This window comes from Lycorma delicatula, chromosome 12, assembly GCF_047948215.1.
Source record: "Lycorma delicatula isolate Av1 chromosome 12, ASM4794821v1, whole genome shotgun sequence".
Lineage (NCBI taxonomy): Eukaryota > Metazoa > Arthropoda > Insecta > Hemiptera > Fulgoridae > Lycorma > Lycorma delicatula.
This window is the reverse complement of record NC_134466.1, coordinates 38,207,990-38,226,374: the sequence shown is the minus strand read 5'-3', so window position 1 is coordinate 38,226,374 and position 18,385 is coordinate 38,207,990. Positions and strand designations below refer to the sequence as shown.

The following is an 18,385-nucleotide window of genomic DNA, read 5'->3' as shown; positions in this document are numbered from 1 at the left end:
GTTTTCATTGCTTTCAGTTGCCAAGTACTCAGAAGATTGAGTGATGCTGACAAGTCCTCCTGACCTACACCCGTAACAGCTACTGAAAGAGCTGCTGCCCTCTTTCAGGAATCATTCCTTAGTCTGGCTCTCAACAGATATCTCTCCTATATGGTTGCACCTTTGGTCCAGCTACTCTGTATCACTGAGCACTCAAGCGGCAAAGTCTCGTGATTCATAATCGACTTTTTATTATACCCTTGAACAAAATAAATCTTGCCAAGCAAAAAATAGTTACCTATTATAATCACAGACTACAGTTAACTACACGTAAAAGTAACCTTTTTATATTAAAAATTAAATATATTTCATTTTTATGGTTTTTTGTCCAGCTTAACAATTCATCTTATTCTATAATTTGTCACTACCATAAGCCAAGTGTGTCAAATTGTAGTCTCCACTGTATAATTAATTAAAAAAAATTTCATGTAGGAGAGCAAATATAATTATTGGACAAAAAAAAAGGTTTATAAACATGAAGATGTGCTAATCATCCCATAGAGACAGATAAAAAATAAACATTAAAAAATTTGATTTTTATTAATAATGAATATTCATATCAGTAAAAGAAACTTACCCATTACACATACGTAATCTAGGAGCTGTAGTAGCAGTCATAAAATGTTCACCATCAGGAGACCATGCTAATAATGTTGTATCAGGAGCATCCATTCTAGCAATTAGTCTACGCTCAGTCATATCCCAAAGTTCAACCTGTCCTCTTAAATTACCAAAACCACCGAGCAATAATATATTTCCAAATGGATTGTAATATATAGCATTACGTGGTCCTGAGCCAAATTCAAATATTGGTTCACATTTTAAATTAAATAATGTTGCTTTTGCAGGCACCAGTCCATAAACAACACAAAATTCATTACCTATGGGACTCCATTCAACACTATAAATTGGCCCCTCTTTACCTAAAAAAAAAATAAATAAAGATAAAGCCAATAAAAATAGTAATTCAATGAAAAATAATAATATAATGTTAACCTTTCTAAATCCGCATGGGTCGCGAGTCTTCTCTCGCGAGTTACTAATTACATGCGTGAAAAATTGTAATTTGTCACTACTCATTCATTTATAGTCGGAAAAAATAGAAAAAAATACAGGCTAATAGAAAAAGATTCATAGATTCGAAGAAACTGAACCGTATGTCTGTGCGATTTTTTTTTACGTATGTTACAGCTGAAAATCCGACAAGCATAAAAAAATTCAGAAACAATACGTGACTTTCTTCGTTTAACCCTTTCCAGAGTAAAAATTTTTTATACACAGTTTTATAAAGCACATTTCGCAGATTCAAAAAAATAAATTTGGTCCAAATTTGAGTAAGAAAATGAAAACTAACATGAATGGCGAGACCGGGATGCGTGGGGTTCGCTTGGCAACAATGCGAAAATGATGGAATTCAGCCCCACCCTGCTGGAGTGATATAAAGTGACAATTTATTCTCATTCTCCTATCTTTGTTCTATACATTGAGTAATGGTACAAGCTTCTTGGACAAAAGGCTAAGCCTACACAAGAGTTTGCGTAAACGTTGACAAAAAATCCCCCTCCCACTTGTAACTCGACCAACTCTGTTAAAAATAACACCAACCGAATGATCCCGATGTCGCTACGCTCTACGAAAACGACAAATTCAAACTGAATACAAAGCTAACGTACGAGGTTGCAATGGGAGATGTTTTTCATAGCATATTCACACGACCGGCTTCCTCCGCTGGCCTCAGTGATGCAACTTCAAATTTCTATAACAAAATTTCCCTTTACAATGTACAGATACAAACTACATAACGTTAAAGATTGAAATCTGTTCTTTCCATCGATAATAACAGCTTATGAATACAACAATCGGTTCATATTTTACAGGCGGCAAAAAATAGCCTTTCAAATCCCCCATTATTGGGTTAACGGCATTTAACAGGTTAATGTTAATTTTAGATGTTTCATGTTAATGTAAACTTGTAAACTGGAATTAATAAAACTAGCTTAATTCCAGTTATCATATACTTCAAAATAAGAATGCTCAATATAATGAATGACCTTGATTTACTAAAAATAAGCAACTGACAAGTCTCAAAATGGAAAAGGATTTTTTTAATGTTTGTTTTTTTTTTGTATTTACAGCTCTATAGTACATTTTGTCAGTTTCTGCTTTGAACAAAAACATTCAGTAGTACACCAAAATTATAGTTTTACAGTGGAGGGGTGTGAATTTCTTATGCTGCCTGACCGTGTATTTTTGTAATGTAATGTGCAATTATTATTTTACAATTTTTATATTACTGTATAAGATTGTAATTACAGTTATTATAAAAACATTTAATATTGTAATCATATGACATACAAGAAGAGGGGAGTTAAAAAAATAAAATTAATCACCCATCATGCATACACAACTTGTGTGTATTAAGAAAAATTTTATTTTGATGGTTATGAAATATTTTTTGAAAGAAAAACATATATAATTATACAATAAAACTTAGTGTTTAAGGGAAAAAATAGAAAGGCGGCTGTACTCACTGAAATTTCATTATCTGTCTTCCTTCCATTGCAGTATACTCTTATTCATTTCCCATTGCTTCATATCAACATAATCCAAGGGATTAGAGCTCAATTTTGCACAACCAATAGCTACACTACAATACTTTCAGAGACTTATGCTTATATCACTGTAATTTCAGAAAAGTTACCTCAATTTTTGCTGAACAGACATCATTACAACCAACCATTAAGTAGCCCATATTGGTAAGTTGAAGTTATTTAGTTTTCAATCAAACTTTTACGCTAATTTTATGCTTTTCGAAATAGTCCTTACAAATCAAGCATACTTTAAAAACCATCACATATAATGATAAACATACCATTTAAAGTATCCTACATAGTCTTGAAGCTTGCTTCATTAATACAGATTAAAATGTACATATTTTTATTAAAGAAAAAATTAAACCGTTATTCAAATTTTGTTTCTAATGTATATTCTGATGACTGTATAAAAATAAAGAAATTTAAAAAACTACAATAACATCAAATTGAATAATACAAAAAAAAAAGACAAAGGATGCATCTACTAAAACTTAAAACATTTAAAAATTACTTTACTGTACAGCTTTGTGTTTTAAGGTAGGTAGGAGAACTAAACTAACCAAAGAATTATTTATTGAACTGTTATTATTATTATTATTATTACTACAAGTGATATGTAAAAGTAAACAATACTTGTTTACACAAAGAATCTATGAATCAAATATGTCTGAAAGACATATTTGATCCATATTTTATCACTAAAGATATGTCAGTAAAGTAAAGAAATTATCGAAGTAACATTTCTCTGCTACAGCACAATACTGTTGATTGCATTAACATTATTACTATTATTAAAAGACATATTATGAAAAAATTAGCATCATTAACATGTTCATATAAAATAAATGATAAAAATAAATAATACATACTTAATAATACCATAGCAGTTTCTCCTTTACAAGACATGAAGTGTAATGACTGTTTGCCATAATACGATGAACCACTTTTATCTACTTCGACACTTGTTAAAAGAAGTACACCTGTTCCTTTTCTTTTCCATAGTATGTCCACTTTATCTGCCTATAAAAATATTAAACCGTAATAATATAAATGAGAATTATATTAATCATCATGTTATGTTATATACACAATTTTTAATATCCATAGATTTATTTGCAGATAATTATGATAGTAGTCCTTTTTCTTATTTCCAAGGAACAAACCAAAATGCATCAGATGAAAACAGTATTAGCTACTATAGTTTACAAGCAATGCTGCTGCTTGAGAGTACTAAAAACGAATAACTTTATATACAAAGGGTGTTAAGGAAGTTTTGCAATATGATGGATCATCACAGGCAGTTACAAGTTAGCATGACTTTAGGCAGGTCCCGACCTGTACTGTAGCTGCTCTAGTCACTGTCTCAGTGTCATTTGCTTTTTAGTTGTGTTAATGAGAAGAGGTAGCAATATGCATCATGGCTGAAAACTGAATATTATTTTGAACGTGAGGTCAAGTGTTGATTAGTGTTTAGAGGAAATGACTCTTGTCCTTGGAGAAGATCCTCATTCTAAAATAAATTTAGGTGGTACCGTGAGTTTGAAAGGGGAAATTTCAGCCTTGAGGATGCTCCAAGGTCAGGTCGAAAAACGCTCAAAACCAAGAGGTGTGTGACCTAAATAGAAAATTGTCTTTTGGCATTAATGCAACATCACTTCATGCTATTCTGCGATATCATCTTTAAGTTAGAAAGCTTTGCACTCTTTGGATGCTATATAATTTGTCTGATATTAGACGGCACTTCGTGTTTCATGACGTATGACGTGAAATGCTAAAAAGGTATGAAAATGGGAAATCTCCCCAACTGAACTGACAGGTGATGAAACAACTATTATTATGACATACCGATCAAGGCTCAGAACAAACTGTGGGGGGGTTCAAAGATGAGGAGACACTTATGACTGTTAGAAAATTCAGATCCGTAAAGTAAAAAATGAACAGTAGCTGTTTTTTTTTTTAGCAAGAGAGGAGTTATAGAGCAAGTTGTGTCAGAAACTCAGAAGACAGTTACAGGAAGCGGGTTACCGAGGTATGTCTGGCTAAAGTTGTTGAAGCTCTCAAGAGGCTATGCCCAAACAAAGGATGGAACACAAGGTCTCTTCACTGTGATAACACTCCAGTGCACTCCTCCAAAATTTGTTCAGTATTTGGCCAGCACTGTTATAATACTATTAGAGCACCCTTCCTACAGTCCTGACCTTGCCCCTGACTTCTCAGGTAAAAAACAGACTGAATGGGAGGCATTTTATGAGCAATGATAACCACCTATGGCAGTGATGGCGAATCATTGACCCACAACTATTATGAATTACCCACTTGTTATCTTTAAAGAATTCTCTGAAAAATTACAACAGAATATTTGGTTTGTATGTAGAATGTTAAATTTGTATATTTTTACAAATTCTTTTAATTGTTATTAAATGTTATGCTATCATTTCTTCTTACAGTTGAGACTTTTTAAAGGCATGTCAGAACCAGTGGCTACGAAAAACTGAATAGGACAAAAGCAAGACAGTCATTCAGATTGGTTTGACAAATTTGAGGTAAAAAACAGAACACTGCTTAATTTGTATGAAATGTTACACTTTGCTCTAACAACGCAGACATTTTGAAATAGTACACAAGAATCTTGTTTCTTCAACAGAGAAGTTAGAAAAGAATTTTTCTCAAAAAATATAATACGCAAGCCAATGTATTTAAATCATTCATTATTCATAAAAACAATATTAAACTTCTATACTGTATTCAGTTAGCTTGCAGAGTGAAGAATAAACAAACATTGTGTTAGTGATATCATCATGTTTCTACTGAGTCATGTCCTATATATCAGTGCAAATTCAAAACGCATACTTATTATCACAATAATCATTGCCTTACTTATATTAGTTGCAAAATAATTAATTAGACATATGTAATCAAATGTACTCATGTAATCAAATGTTTATAAATTTATTATATTATGCCTTTCAGCTATATTAAACCCCTTAATCTTTTCATACGATCACTTTTTTGTTCCAAGTTAAATTTTTGTGCTTCTATATTTATTTACTCTACTGTTATTTAAGTTAATAACTGGTAATGCAAATTTTTTTTAAGTTTACTGGAACTTGAGTATAGTGTATTCCTAGATTTGTGTCTGTACGAGTTGAGTTGTACCATTATTTTGACACAATGTCTGATACTCATTCAGCTGATAACGGCGCTAAAAAAAGCCCACAAGTCATATGGAAAAATACACCATTTTAAATGGTTAAAAAAGCAAATACAGAGTAATCCAACAGCATTGATTTCAGATATCATTAATAAAAACTACTAATATATGTGGAAGATGTGCTGCTTCAGTGTATAATGTGATTCGGAAGTATATCTTCTAATGAATTACATTCTCCTAAAAAAACAAAACCCCACAGGTCAACTGGAGAAAAAGTTGAAGATTTCAATAAAAACGCGATTTGTAAAAAGGTTTTGATAAGATGAAGCTGTGAACTCATTAAAGAAGCTTTTCTGTGTGGTTTATAAACCAGTAAATAAGGCTCCATTGGGTAAAGGTAGGCTTCCATAATTATACATATCAACAGTGATCTCTGGATTTTTTAATTTAAATCTACAGCAGACTATTATAACGAGATCAATGGCACGTCTTTTGAGAAATGGTTTAGCGATGTGTTACCTCTTCTGGAAGATAAATCAGTTTGTCTTAGGTAACGCCCCTTTATCACATTTTGTAAAGAGGAAAAAATTCCAGCAGTTTTGAAAAAAGGATGATATTAAATGCGACTTAGTTCAAAAGCAGTGATTTATAAAGAAGATTAACCTAAGGTCCAATTATTATAAAGGGTTTCATGAATTATAAGTAATTTTGAAGTGTATATGAGTTAGCAAGATCCAGTGATAAAGCCATACAGCCTTCCTACAATTCACCTTCCTACAATTGTGAACTCAATCCAACTGAGTTAATTTGGGGTTAAATCAAAAGATACAAAAACATCAGAAAATACTACTTTTAGAATATCTGATGTTAAATATTTATGCTTAAAAGCTATGGACAAAACAGGCCAGCTGCAGCGGAAAAGTTGTATAAAACATGTAACATACTGCTGAACCAAATTATTGGGAATTGGATATTACAATAGAAAACAAAACTGAGTCTTCCTTTTTATCTCTTAATACTGACAGCACTATGGATTTCTCGCAATCAAATGACGAAAACTGAATTGATTTATAATTTATTACCACAGAAATTTAATCTAAGATATCAGTGAAATTTTACTGTTTGTAGACAGCCAATTAACATTTTCATAACTATTAAAAAAACTCAAATAAAATGTATAATTACATTGTTTAATGTTTATTTAAATTTAAAATATATACGTGGGACATTCAATAAAGAGACAAACTTATGTAGAAAAAAAACTGTGTATTTTTACAAAATGAAACTTTTACTACTTCTCAACATAATCTCCACCAATATTAATACACGTCCCAACGATGAACTAGTTATTTTTATACTTGATGCAAAGAAGTCTTTGTCTTGTTGTTTGAAACACTTTCCCATAAATTCTTTGACCTCATTGTTGCTGAACTTTTTCCCATGTAATGCCTCCTTGAGTGGACCAAACAAATGAAAATCTAAGGGATCCAAATCTGTACTGTAGGGAGGATGAGGTGGTATCTCCCAACCCATTTTTCCAATGGTTTCTTGGGTCAGCTAGACGGAGTGAGGGCGAGCATTGTGTAGCAATATCACACCTTTTCTTTGAGATCCATGATGTTTATTTCTCATTGTTGGGCTTTACTTTTTTCATCAGCATGTCTCTGCAGTAGACACTGTTTATTGTAGGCTGATTTTCCAAATAATTACAAGACAATACCTTGGGCACCCCAAAAGACAGTCAACATGACTTTTCTCACTGATGCTTGCATTCTGAATTTCTTTCAGACAGGTGAGCTGGTATACTTCAATTCTATACTTTTCTTTTGGATTCTGGTTCAAAATGGTGAACCCAAGTTTCACACATTAAAATCTTGTTTACGGGAAAAAGGTGGTCTCACCCTTCCATTCTTTGCTTCCTTGTGTTGTTGCATTAACTCTTCAGGACCCACCTTGCACTTGTTTTGCTGTACTTAAGCTTGTTACTGATAACATTAAGATGAACTGTACCAACACGTACTGCAACTCTTTTTGCTATATGTTCAACTGTAATATGTCAGTCTTCACAAATGTCGTCAATGCCTATTTCAAGCAAAGGAGTTGACACTTCAATTGGCTGGCCAGGACATTGCTCATCAATCAGTGAGGTTTGACTGTTTTTGAATCGTTTTACCCAATTATTAAAAAAAATTCCGCTGTTCATACTACTTTCACCAAACTGTAAAATCATTCGAGAAAAGATTTTAGCAGGTTTTTCACCTACAGAAAGCAACTAACGCCATCGTTAAATGCAAAATTGAGGTTATAAACAAAATAATTTTTACCTGTCGGCTGCTCTCAGCTCATCCCAGTGACGCCAACCTAAAGTCATGAAAGTACAAAACTCCTACAAACTGTTTCATTTCTACATGAATTTGTCTCTTTAATTATTGAATGTCCCTCGTATAATAATTTAAAATAAAATAGTGCACGGTTACTGAATATTAACATCACATAGTTATATGCTATATAATCATATAGCATATAACTATATAGTCATATAGTTATATGCATCATGTTTTACAGGATATGCTTGTGAATCTGCAGTCTGAATACTTATACACACCAGTTTGTTTACTTAAACTCTATAAGCTAACTGAATAGGATATAATTTTAACACATCAGATTTCATTGTTTGACTTGGAAAACCTCTTTCAGAGGGTGGGTTTTAAAAAGAAACATTTTTTGAATGTGGTGCAACATTATACTTTGTTGATCTCAAAGATAAATGTTTAATAATGAAACTGCATAACTGAGTTACAAATTAATCGTAATCAGTAAAAAATAAGAATTAGCATTAGAGAAAAATACAACTTATCAAGTTAATAGTGATTTAAAATATCCTGACATTAATTCCATTGCTTTAGATAATGAGAACAATGAACAATTTGCTGTTTTAGCCACATATAAATCTAAAAATATAATGAGGGAGGAATTAATAACATTCATAACTTTAAAAGGTAAAACAACTGGTATGAATATTTTTAAAGAATTTAGTGATGCATTTACAGAAGTGAACAGATTTTAAGAATATTGTTTTAGTAACAAGTGATGGTGCATCAAGCAGGGTTGAGAAGAATGTTGGATTTATTTAACAATAAATAAATATATTGAATATTTTTTAATTGAATTTCATTGCCTTAATCATCAAGAAGTTCTATGTGCAAAGTGAGATTGGAAACTTTTTCAAATATAATGCCAGTTGTAACAATAATTTTTAATTTTATACATGCAAGAGCACTCCATAAAGACTTTCTCAATTAGAGGAAATAGATTTTCAATACTTCAGACGTTCAAGGTAGAATAATAATTTTCAGTGGTTGAGTCATGGTAATATTGTCAATTTTGGAGGAAATTACACTATTTTTACATGAAAAAATTAATATTTATGACAAGTTATCAAATGTAGAATGGTTGAATGTTTTAATGTTTGCAAGTGATATCATTCCTAATTTAATAAACTGAACAAAAAAAATTTCAGGGACGGGTCAAATTGCATCGACCATGTTTGAAAATATTCACAAAAATGAACAAAATGAAACATTTTTAAAATTTATGTATTTTTGGATATGATACTGATACTCGTGGAAATTGTGTTAAATATATATTAATAATGGAAAAAATAAAATAAACTTTTATTGATAGATTTAATCTATTTAAATAGCTGAAAAAATACATGGCATTTATTTGTTTTCATATAAAATCAAATCTTTAAAAAATTGAGTTGACTTCCTTCACACAGGGTTAGGTATTGATAATTTAGAAATGGAATTAATATCCACCAGGTTGGTCTAGTGATGAACGCGTCTTCCCAAATCATCAGCTGATTTGGAAATCGAGTCTTCCAGCGTTCAAGTCCCAGTAAAGCCAGTTATTTTTACATGGATTTGAAAACTAGATCGTGGATACCGGTGTTCTTTGGTGGTTGGGTTTCAATTAACCACACATTTCAGGAATGGTTGAACTGAGACTGTACAAGACTACACTTTATTTACACTCATACATATATATCATCCACATTCATCCTCTGAAGTATTATCTGAATGGTAGTTATCGGAGGCTAAACAGGAAAAAGAAAGAAAGAAAGAAAGAAATTGAATTAATATAATTTAACAGTATTAAATAGAAAAGCAAATTTGACATTTTAATTACAGTTACAGAAACAGATTTATGAACAAATTTCTGATAAATATGAGATAATATTAAATAAGTGAAAATATTAAACTGAAGGACTGGGATTAACTTGCAGGTACAATTAATGCAATTAAGAAATTTGCAAATTCACTCTAACAATGTTTGGTTTTATAAATGTATGAACGCAACTGTTTTTATCAATAAATTTTATTAAACAGAATAAAAAAATACAATTTGTCAGTGAAGTAACTACTGCATACATAAAATTAATGAATACTAAATATGAACCAAACATATATTAATTATCTCAAAACAAACTATAACAAATTTCACATTAAATCATTTTTATATTTTATTGACTGTCATAATTTATATATTGTATCTATATTCTTTATATTACATTTTATATACACAAATAACATATATCAATAAAATAGCTTGTGAATTACACCAAAATAAATTTTTTTATATATTCAAATTTCATATCTTAATTGCTCATAAGTGACCCATGGAGTTCAGTTCAAAGTAAAATTAATCACATTTACCCACTTGGTAAAAATGTTCACCATCACTGACCTAGGTTTGGGACAATGAGTGATGAAACATTGAAGGATTTCTTTGAGGCTGTCTTTATAATGTGTGATGATTATTTTGAAAATTATTTAAAAAACAAAATTAAGTTGTGTTGTAGAACTTTCCCAATGCCCTTTGTACATTAATATGCAAAATTTAAGAGAATGGAGAAATAGTTAAATTTTTTATCTGAGTAACAGTCACCGTACAAAAGAAAGCAAGGGTTACCATACAATCACTAATAACTCAAGCAATGAAAATATTTTATTGGAATAGCTTAAAGGTGAATAGAACATGTGATAGAAGGTGTGTGTATAAAGTAAAATTTAAAAAACATGCAAGAATAAGAAAGACACCAATCTGTCTGTCAAATTAATTGGTACCTAGATTACATTTAGATGTAATAAAAGGCAGGCATTTAATGATATAGAATGTTAACATTTTAAACAAAATTGACCTGAAATATAGTGAAGAAAACATAATCTGCAATAAATAAGGTAGCAATGGAAAGAATGTATCCTGTTCCCATTGGTTTTCAGTTAATACATACATAATAAAACAGGAAGTAAAAGAACAAATTTGTGAATGGAGTGTAACCATAGAGAAAAAATAAAAATGTAGATTCACTGATCAATAAGATATTCTGTATGGATGGAATGATTAACAGGAGAAAATAATCAGATGTGTCATGTGACTGTTGCTAGTTGCTAAACCCCATGTATTATTAGCCTTCAGATTTTTAACAAAGTAAAAATGAAATATCGACAACAATGTGTTTATGTTGAACTTTACTTTAAACTCAGTAAAATTAAATAAACTAATAAAACATTATTACACTTAAAATATAAATAAAATACAGACTGCAGAGCTACAAGGGTTCAATCATCTTAAACTGAGCAGAATAATTAACTGATGAAAATCATAGATTTGGGCACCTTCCTCATCAAAAAATGATGGTAACATTAATGCAGTTTACGAACGTCACCACTGAACTGGTTCATGCCACATAACTGATTTTATTTTATAGTAACATACAGATTATACATTCTTTATTAAAAGAATCTGTAAAAATAAATAGCAAAGCCTATCAAAGTTTCCATAAAATCTTTTCCTTAAAAATCACATTCTTTTTAACTAAAATATTAATTTGTTGGATCTTACTATACGCTTATTGGTACATCTTTGCAGTTGATAATATTTTCTAATTAAAAGATGCACAAGTGTAACCAATATAATTAAAAGTTTACAAATTATTCATTAAAACTCACAATATGAAAAAGTCTAGGCTTATTTAACGCACTGGCTGATAGGAAGGTTAGCTCAAACTTAGTTTTATTTACAATATGTTATTCACATTATTTTTAATATTTATGTATAATCACAATTAGCAGTTATTGAAATAAAAAATTACAGTTACAAATCTAAAACCTTATAATAAGACGTTTAACTTAATCCATATATGAAACTTTTCCACCAAGTTTATTAGACTTCATTAATAAAGCAACTGTTGTGCTATCAATTACTTTTCAACGAAAATTTGAAAAGTTTTGAAACTTTTTTTGAAACTGATGCTGCACCAGGTGCAGCATCAGTTTTAGATAAATCCCGAAGCCTTTCAGATGATTCTATTGGTAGATAAGTCATACATAGGCAACTTTCTTAAATGAAATCTCATTAGCAAAGTTTCTTCTAATGCAGATTCCCAGTTTATACTTATATTACACTGATAGAATCACATTTGTGAATAAATACCAGAAGAAAAAAAAAACAGAGTGGTCACTTTTTCATTGACAAAAAACATAGTAAAAAGAGAAATATAATACATACCTGGAAGAAGCTTTTACTAGCAATAGGTGTATCAAATTTTGGATACTGGTATAATTTTCCAAAAGATGGGCCTGATTTGCCTAAAAAAACACCATAAAATCAATAAAATATAACAACATTTTGTCAACAGTAATTATAACAAAAAATAAAACCACTAATTTTTAGAAGCTTTTGAGGCTATATAACTCTCACACAAAGAAGAAATCTAGTCACTTGACCACCTTCACCAATGAAAATAGCAGCCGTGGAAGTGATTCCTCTGCAGACATGCTCACCAGTGCGTGGATTATTGGGTTGATATCTACAGGGCTGTTAACTGTGCTAATATTGAGTTTCATGAGGTATTTTTTTTTTAGCCTTTGTATACTTAATGTAATAAAATATATACATTTTTAATTCTAAATCTTAATAAAGTAAATTTAATTTAAAACCGCAATTTCTTTTTCAGAAACCGAAAAACAAAAAAATATATATTTTTAAATCCTAATTATAAATCACCTAGTACAAAATATCGAGATAAGATATATCTTACCTTAATTTTACCATTAAAAGTACTTTCAAAAGATCCCACATCCAGTCATATTGAAATAGGATAATAATATCCTATTATAATATGATAATAATTAATTAACTGCATAATAAAAATTAAAAATACTAAAATAATGAAAATTGCATGTTAATTTATTATATGAATTCTATCTGTTGCTGTTTTTATAAACTGTCTCCCCAATACACTGTCTGATGGTTTATCAAATTTAAATCTTGTTTGTATTTATATATGGAATATTTTTCTAATATATTTAATTTTATGTCATCTTTATTAATTTCTAACATTTCTAATTTGTTATATAAGAAATAGAATGTTTATTGTTTAATTAGATAAACCTAATTTATTATTTTTGTAATTTTTACTATGTTCAAGCTATCTAGTTTTAAAGCCGCCCATGGACCCGCTGGGTTAACACCGTCAAAGATGACAGGCATGCCCATGAAACAACTGAAAGAAGCAGCCAATGACAGAAATGGATGGAGAAAACTTGTCAATAGAATCACCGAGGGTCGGACACGACTGAATGGATAACATCTGTTTTTCCTAAATACAATCACAATCATTATGTTTAAATCTATAAATTTCTCACAGATAGATAATTTATTATTTTTGTTTTTAAATATTTGATTATTAAATATGAATACTAGTGTAAATATTCTTTTATTGTAACTTTTGGTAATGTTTTTTGATAATATTAGTGTATAAGTACTTTATGTACATGTTTTCACTTTTCTTATTATATGTATCAGAAGTCTTATTACACATATTGGTTAAAAGATATAGACCGATAAAAATAACTCATTCAGAAGAGGAAAAAAGATAGTTACCTGGACTTTTATAAGTGGAAATGGTAAAGGGGCTTATAATAAACATAAAAAAAAATAAATGCGTGAGCGGAGAATGTGGAGTTGTTGATTTGGGGGGTTGAAAAATAGTATTATTGCAATTTCCAGTGAAAGTTGATGTCAAAAAATTTGTGGTTATTTAAGACAAAGAAAAGTATACTTTCACAAAGTTTTTCGTCAAAATTAAATTATTTTTGCAGAAATGAAAAATAAAAAAAAAAGATTTTTCGCATTTTTCTTGGAAATTTTAAGGTTATGTTCAAAAGTTGTAGATATTTGCATGACCTACAACTTTTGTATTGGAAAAAAAAATTTTTTCAACCTCCTAACCCCCCCAAATCACTCCTACATCACCTCTTTCTCACGCATTTATTGTTTTTACATTTATTATAAGCCCTTTTACCATTTCACTTATAAAAGTCCAGGTAACAATTTGTTTCCCTCTAAGTGTAATTTGGTTTGACTAATAGTTATTTTGTTACTGTGTTTTGGTAATTGTCTTTTATAAATAACTTTAATTAAAGTAATATCATATTCATTTTCAACTACAGTAAGTTTTATGATGTATATTTCATTATTTAATTTTACTTTGTTATTATGTATGTATTGATTGCTCTATTAATCATACTTGTATAAGTGTTAGCTTTACGAGACAAAGGGCGATTTGATTTTTTTTATTGATTGTTATATTAGATGTAGTTTTCTACATACTGAAGTTTAAATTCAGTTGTCCTCGTTTATTTTGATAGTGACATTAAACAATTTCCATTTCAAATGTGAATTTTAAATTTTCATTAAAAGAATTTAATTTGTTTAAAATTATTAGCTGTTCATTATTTATTACCAGGTCATATATAATATCACCATGCAGTGTCCATTCTAAAAATAAGGACAATGATAATGATATTAAAGATATATATATATATATATAGAAGTGTGTTTTCTAATAAACCATGTAATTAATTAAAAGTCACAGTTGAGAGTACTTCTGTATTATTTCCAATGCAACTTCAGCCACTAATTAAATATTAGCCATAAGAAAAATATTTTCTTTTTACTGAAGCAGCAATTAATGCACTTAATGTTACTTTCCACCATGGTCTGAAAGTAAGTGATTTTTACATTTATAAATGGTTCCACTGTTTTGTTATGAATGCATTATATTACAATAGAATGCGGTATACTAATGTGTTGCTTTATACTATCTGCTCAACTCTTTCTTTCTTATGTATGTTTATCACCTGAAATACTAAGGTTTGATCAGACATACTTTGGATACAAAGTGGAAAAAGAAATGAACATTGGTAAAATAAATGGAGCATACAGGAAAGTTAAGGAAAATCTTGTGGTACATAAATTAAAATATAATATATTAAATAGAGATGGTACACAGATTAATAATAAGAAAGGAAAAGTCATAGACGGGTGGAATATATTGACGAGTAACATGGAGGAAATGAATTAGGAAATGGTGTTCAGAGAAAGTCAAAGAGGTTGAAAGGAGAGAAACAATACTAGATATGAATTTATGAGAGAATTATAAGATTTGAATGGCAGAAAGGCTCCTGGAATAGACGGAATATCTGTAGAATTACTGCGCAGTGCAGGCGAGGAAGCGATAAATAGATTATACAAACTGGTGTAATATTTACGAAAATGGGGAAGTTCTGTTAAACTTCAAAATGAGTGTTATAGTCATGATACCAAAGAAAGTAGGAGCAGATAAATGTGAAGAATTAGAGCAATTAGCTTAACTAGTCGTGCATCAAAAATCTTAACTACAATTCTGTACAGAAGAATTGAGTAGAGAGTGTTATGAGAAGATAAATTTGGTTTCAGGAATATTAATGGGACAAGGGAAGCAATTTTAGCGCTCAGATTAATAGTAGAAGGAAGATTAAAGAAAAACAAACCAACATACTTGGCGTTTATAGACCTGAAAAAGGCGTTCGATAACGTAGACTGGAATAAATGTAATTTTAAAAAAAATTAGGGTTCAAATTCAGGGATAGAAGAACGATTGCTAACATTTACAGGAAGAACATAAGAAAGAAGCTGTAATAAGAATGTTAGTCTGACAAGGATGTTTCCTAACCCTGTTACTTTTTAATCTTTACATAGAACTAGCAGTTAATGATGTTAAAGAATAATTTAGATCCTGAGTAACAGTAGAAGGAGAAAAGATAAAGACGCTACGATTTGCTGATGAAGTAATTCATTATGGCTGCGAGTAAAAATGTTTTAGAAGGGACAATGAATGGCATGGATAAAGTCCTATGCAAGAACTACTGCATGAAAATAAACAAGAACAAAACGAAAGTAATGAAATGTAGTAGAAATAACGATAATGAGCCATTGAATGTGAATATAGGAAGAGAAAAGATTATGGAGGTAGAAGAATTTTGTTATTTGGGAAGTAGAATTACTAAAAATGGACGAAGCAGGAGCGATATAAAAATGTCAAATAGCACAGGCGAAACGAACCTTCAGTCACAAATTTAATTTGTTTACATCAAACATTAATTTTAATGTCAGGAAAAGATTTTTGAAAGTATATGTTAGAGCGTCACTTTATATGGAAGTGAAACTTGGACGATCAGAGTCCCTGAGAAGAAAAGATTAGAAGCTTTTGAAATGTGGTGCTATATGAGAATGTTAAAAATCAGATGGGTGGATAAAGTGACAAATGAAGAGGTGTTGCGGCAAATTGATGAAGAAAGAAGCATTTGGAAAAATATGGTTAAAAGAAGAGACAGACTTATAGGCCACATATTAAGGCATTCTGGAATAGTCGCTTTAATATTAGAGGGACAGGTAGAAGGAAAAATTAGCAGGCAGGCAACGTTTGGAATATGTAAAACAAATTGTTAGGTATATAGGATGTAGGAGGTATACTGAAATAAAACTACTAGCACTAGATAGGGAATCTTGGAGAACTGCATCAAACCAGTCAAACGACTGAAGACAAAAAAAAGTAAAATTGTTTCTTGATATGAGTTAAGTTACTTCAAACTCATTTTTTGCTTTTATTATTTGTTTTTGGGTTCTTTAATCTTTAGAAAAATTAAGAATTGACCACAAAAAAATTTTTAGTTGATAGTAAATTGTAGTAGTAAAAAAATATAGATAATAAAAAATTTGATAAATTTTTAGCATAACCTTACAAATAGTCACCAAAAGGCACTGATCAGTTTTTTACCAACAATATTATATAAACGCATGTAATTTTTTTTTAACAATCTCCAAAAAAGGTTTAGTCTTTAAAGGGTTATTAATGCATACTTACATAACAACATGTCCTTGTTTTATATATATATATATATATATATATATATATATATATATAATTTTTTTTAAGAAAAATAAATTACCACACACCTAAAGTGTAGGCTAAATAAATAAGCAAATTTAGCTAATCAAAGGAAATTCTTATTATTAAGATAGCCAATGAGAGCAGATTTGTTTTATGTATCTGTATTCTGAAATATGCATATCTCAATTTATGAACCTCTCTTGAAATCTATTACTATTACTACTACTATTACTATTGTTTCACAGCATTCATTTGTGATTTTGTCTGTTTATTTTTTGAGTACAGTACTGAAATTTTTGTGAGTTTCAAAGCCACATCACATAACATAAGGATTTAAATTTACGTGAAAAGTTAGAAGTTTTAAAAATATGATAAACTTCCTAAATGCAGTCAGTGAGAAGCTGTAATGACACTGGGACTCTCTTAGACTTCACTTTCTCGTATTATTAAAAGCTGCATAGAACTGGAGGCTGCAGTCACCCTAAATGATTATGTGAACAGAAAGAGGCAATATATGATAAGAATGAAAATATTGAACACGCTTTATTAAAGTGGTTCACTGATGCGGGAATGTTAAATGTGCCCATCAATTGTGGAATCTTAATGATAAAAGGAGAACAATTAGCTGAAAAATTTGGTGCTCATGACTTCAAGCCAACAGATGGTTGGCCAGACAACTGGAGGTTGTCTAACAAGTTGGAATTTAAAAATAAATTCAAACCTGAATATGAATTTTATTCAAACTGCGATTAATTAGGGTAGTAAATTACAATTCAAATAAAAAAGCGTGGATGCTGTCTGAATTTTTTCCTCAGTTTTTTATTGAAATATTAATCACTAAGAAAAGAAAAGTAGCTTTAATTTTAGACGACTGTACAGCTCATAGATCAGCGGAGTTATAATTTAAAAATCCATGGCATCAAATACAACTGCTTTAATACAGCCCTTAAGACTAGAGAATTGTAAAAACTCTTGAGAACTATTCATCTTTTCTATTCCCCTATATGAAGCTGGACGTCAGTAGACTGAGAATGTTATAGCGAAAAAGATTATACTGCTAGAATGTAACTCAAATATTACGCAAAGCAACGAATTAAAAACTGAAACCATCGATGATGTCATTATGCTAAGTTCAATAAGATGTGGATGAAAAAATTAATCAGTGGCTCTCTATTGACAAGGACATTAATGTTTGTTCTCTCGTTACTGATGATGAAGTTGTGTCAGAAATTATGAATGAAGGGCTGGAAGAGAATGAGATTGAAGAAACAGAGGAGTTCGGTCGCAAGCACGTTAAAAGAAATAACAGATGCACTATCA

At 30.2% G+C, this 18,385-nt stretch overlaps 1 protein-coding gene across 5 annotated transcripts in view; it reads right to left on the bottom strand.

The window, feature by feature from the left end:
* Nucleotides 1-18,385, bottom strand: part of eIF2A (eukaryotic translation initiation factor 2A) — a 78,275-nt gene that overhangs the window by 43,281 nt on the left and 16,609 nt on the right. For all 5 annotated transcript variants that reach the window (XR_012758516.1, XR_012758517.1, XM_075379903.1 and 2 more), the window contains exons 5-7: nucleotides 12,358-12,437; nucleotides 3,503-3,653; nucleotides 617-962 (exon numbers count right to left, since the gene is read on the bottom strand). Coding sequence is in view for 3 of the 5 variants with exons in the window: in XM_075379903.1 (XP_075236018.1) it covers nucleotides 617-962; nucleotides 3,503-3,653; nucleotides 12,358-12,437 (577 nt within the window). In the remaining 2 variants the exon portion in view is untranslated. The remainder of the gene's footprint in view (nucleotides 1-616; nucleotides 963-3,502; nucleotides 3,654-12,357; nucleotides 12,438-18,385) is intronic.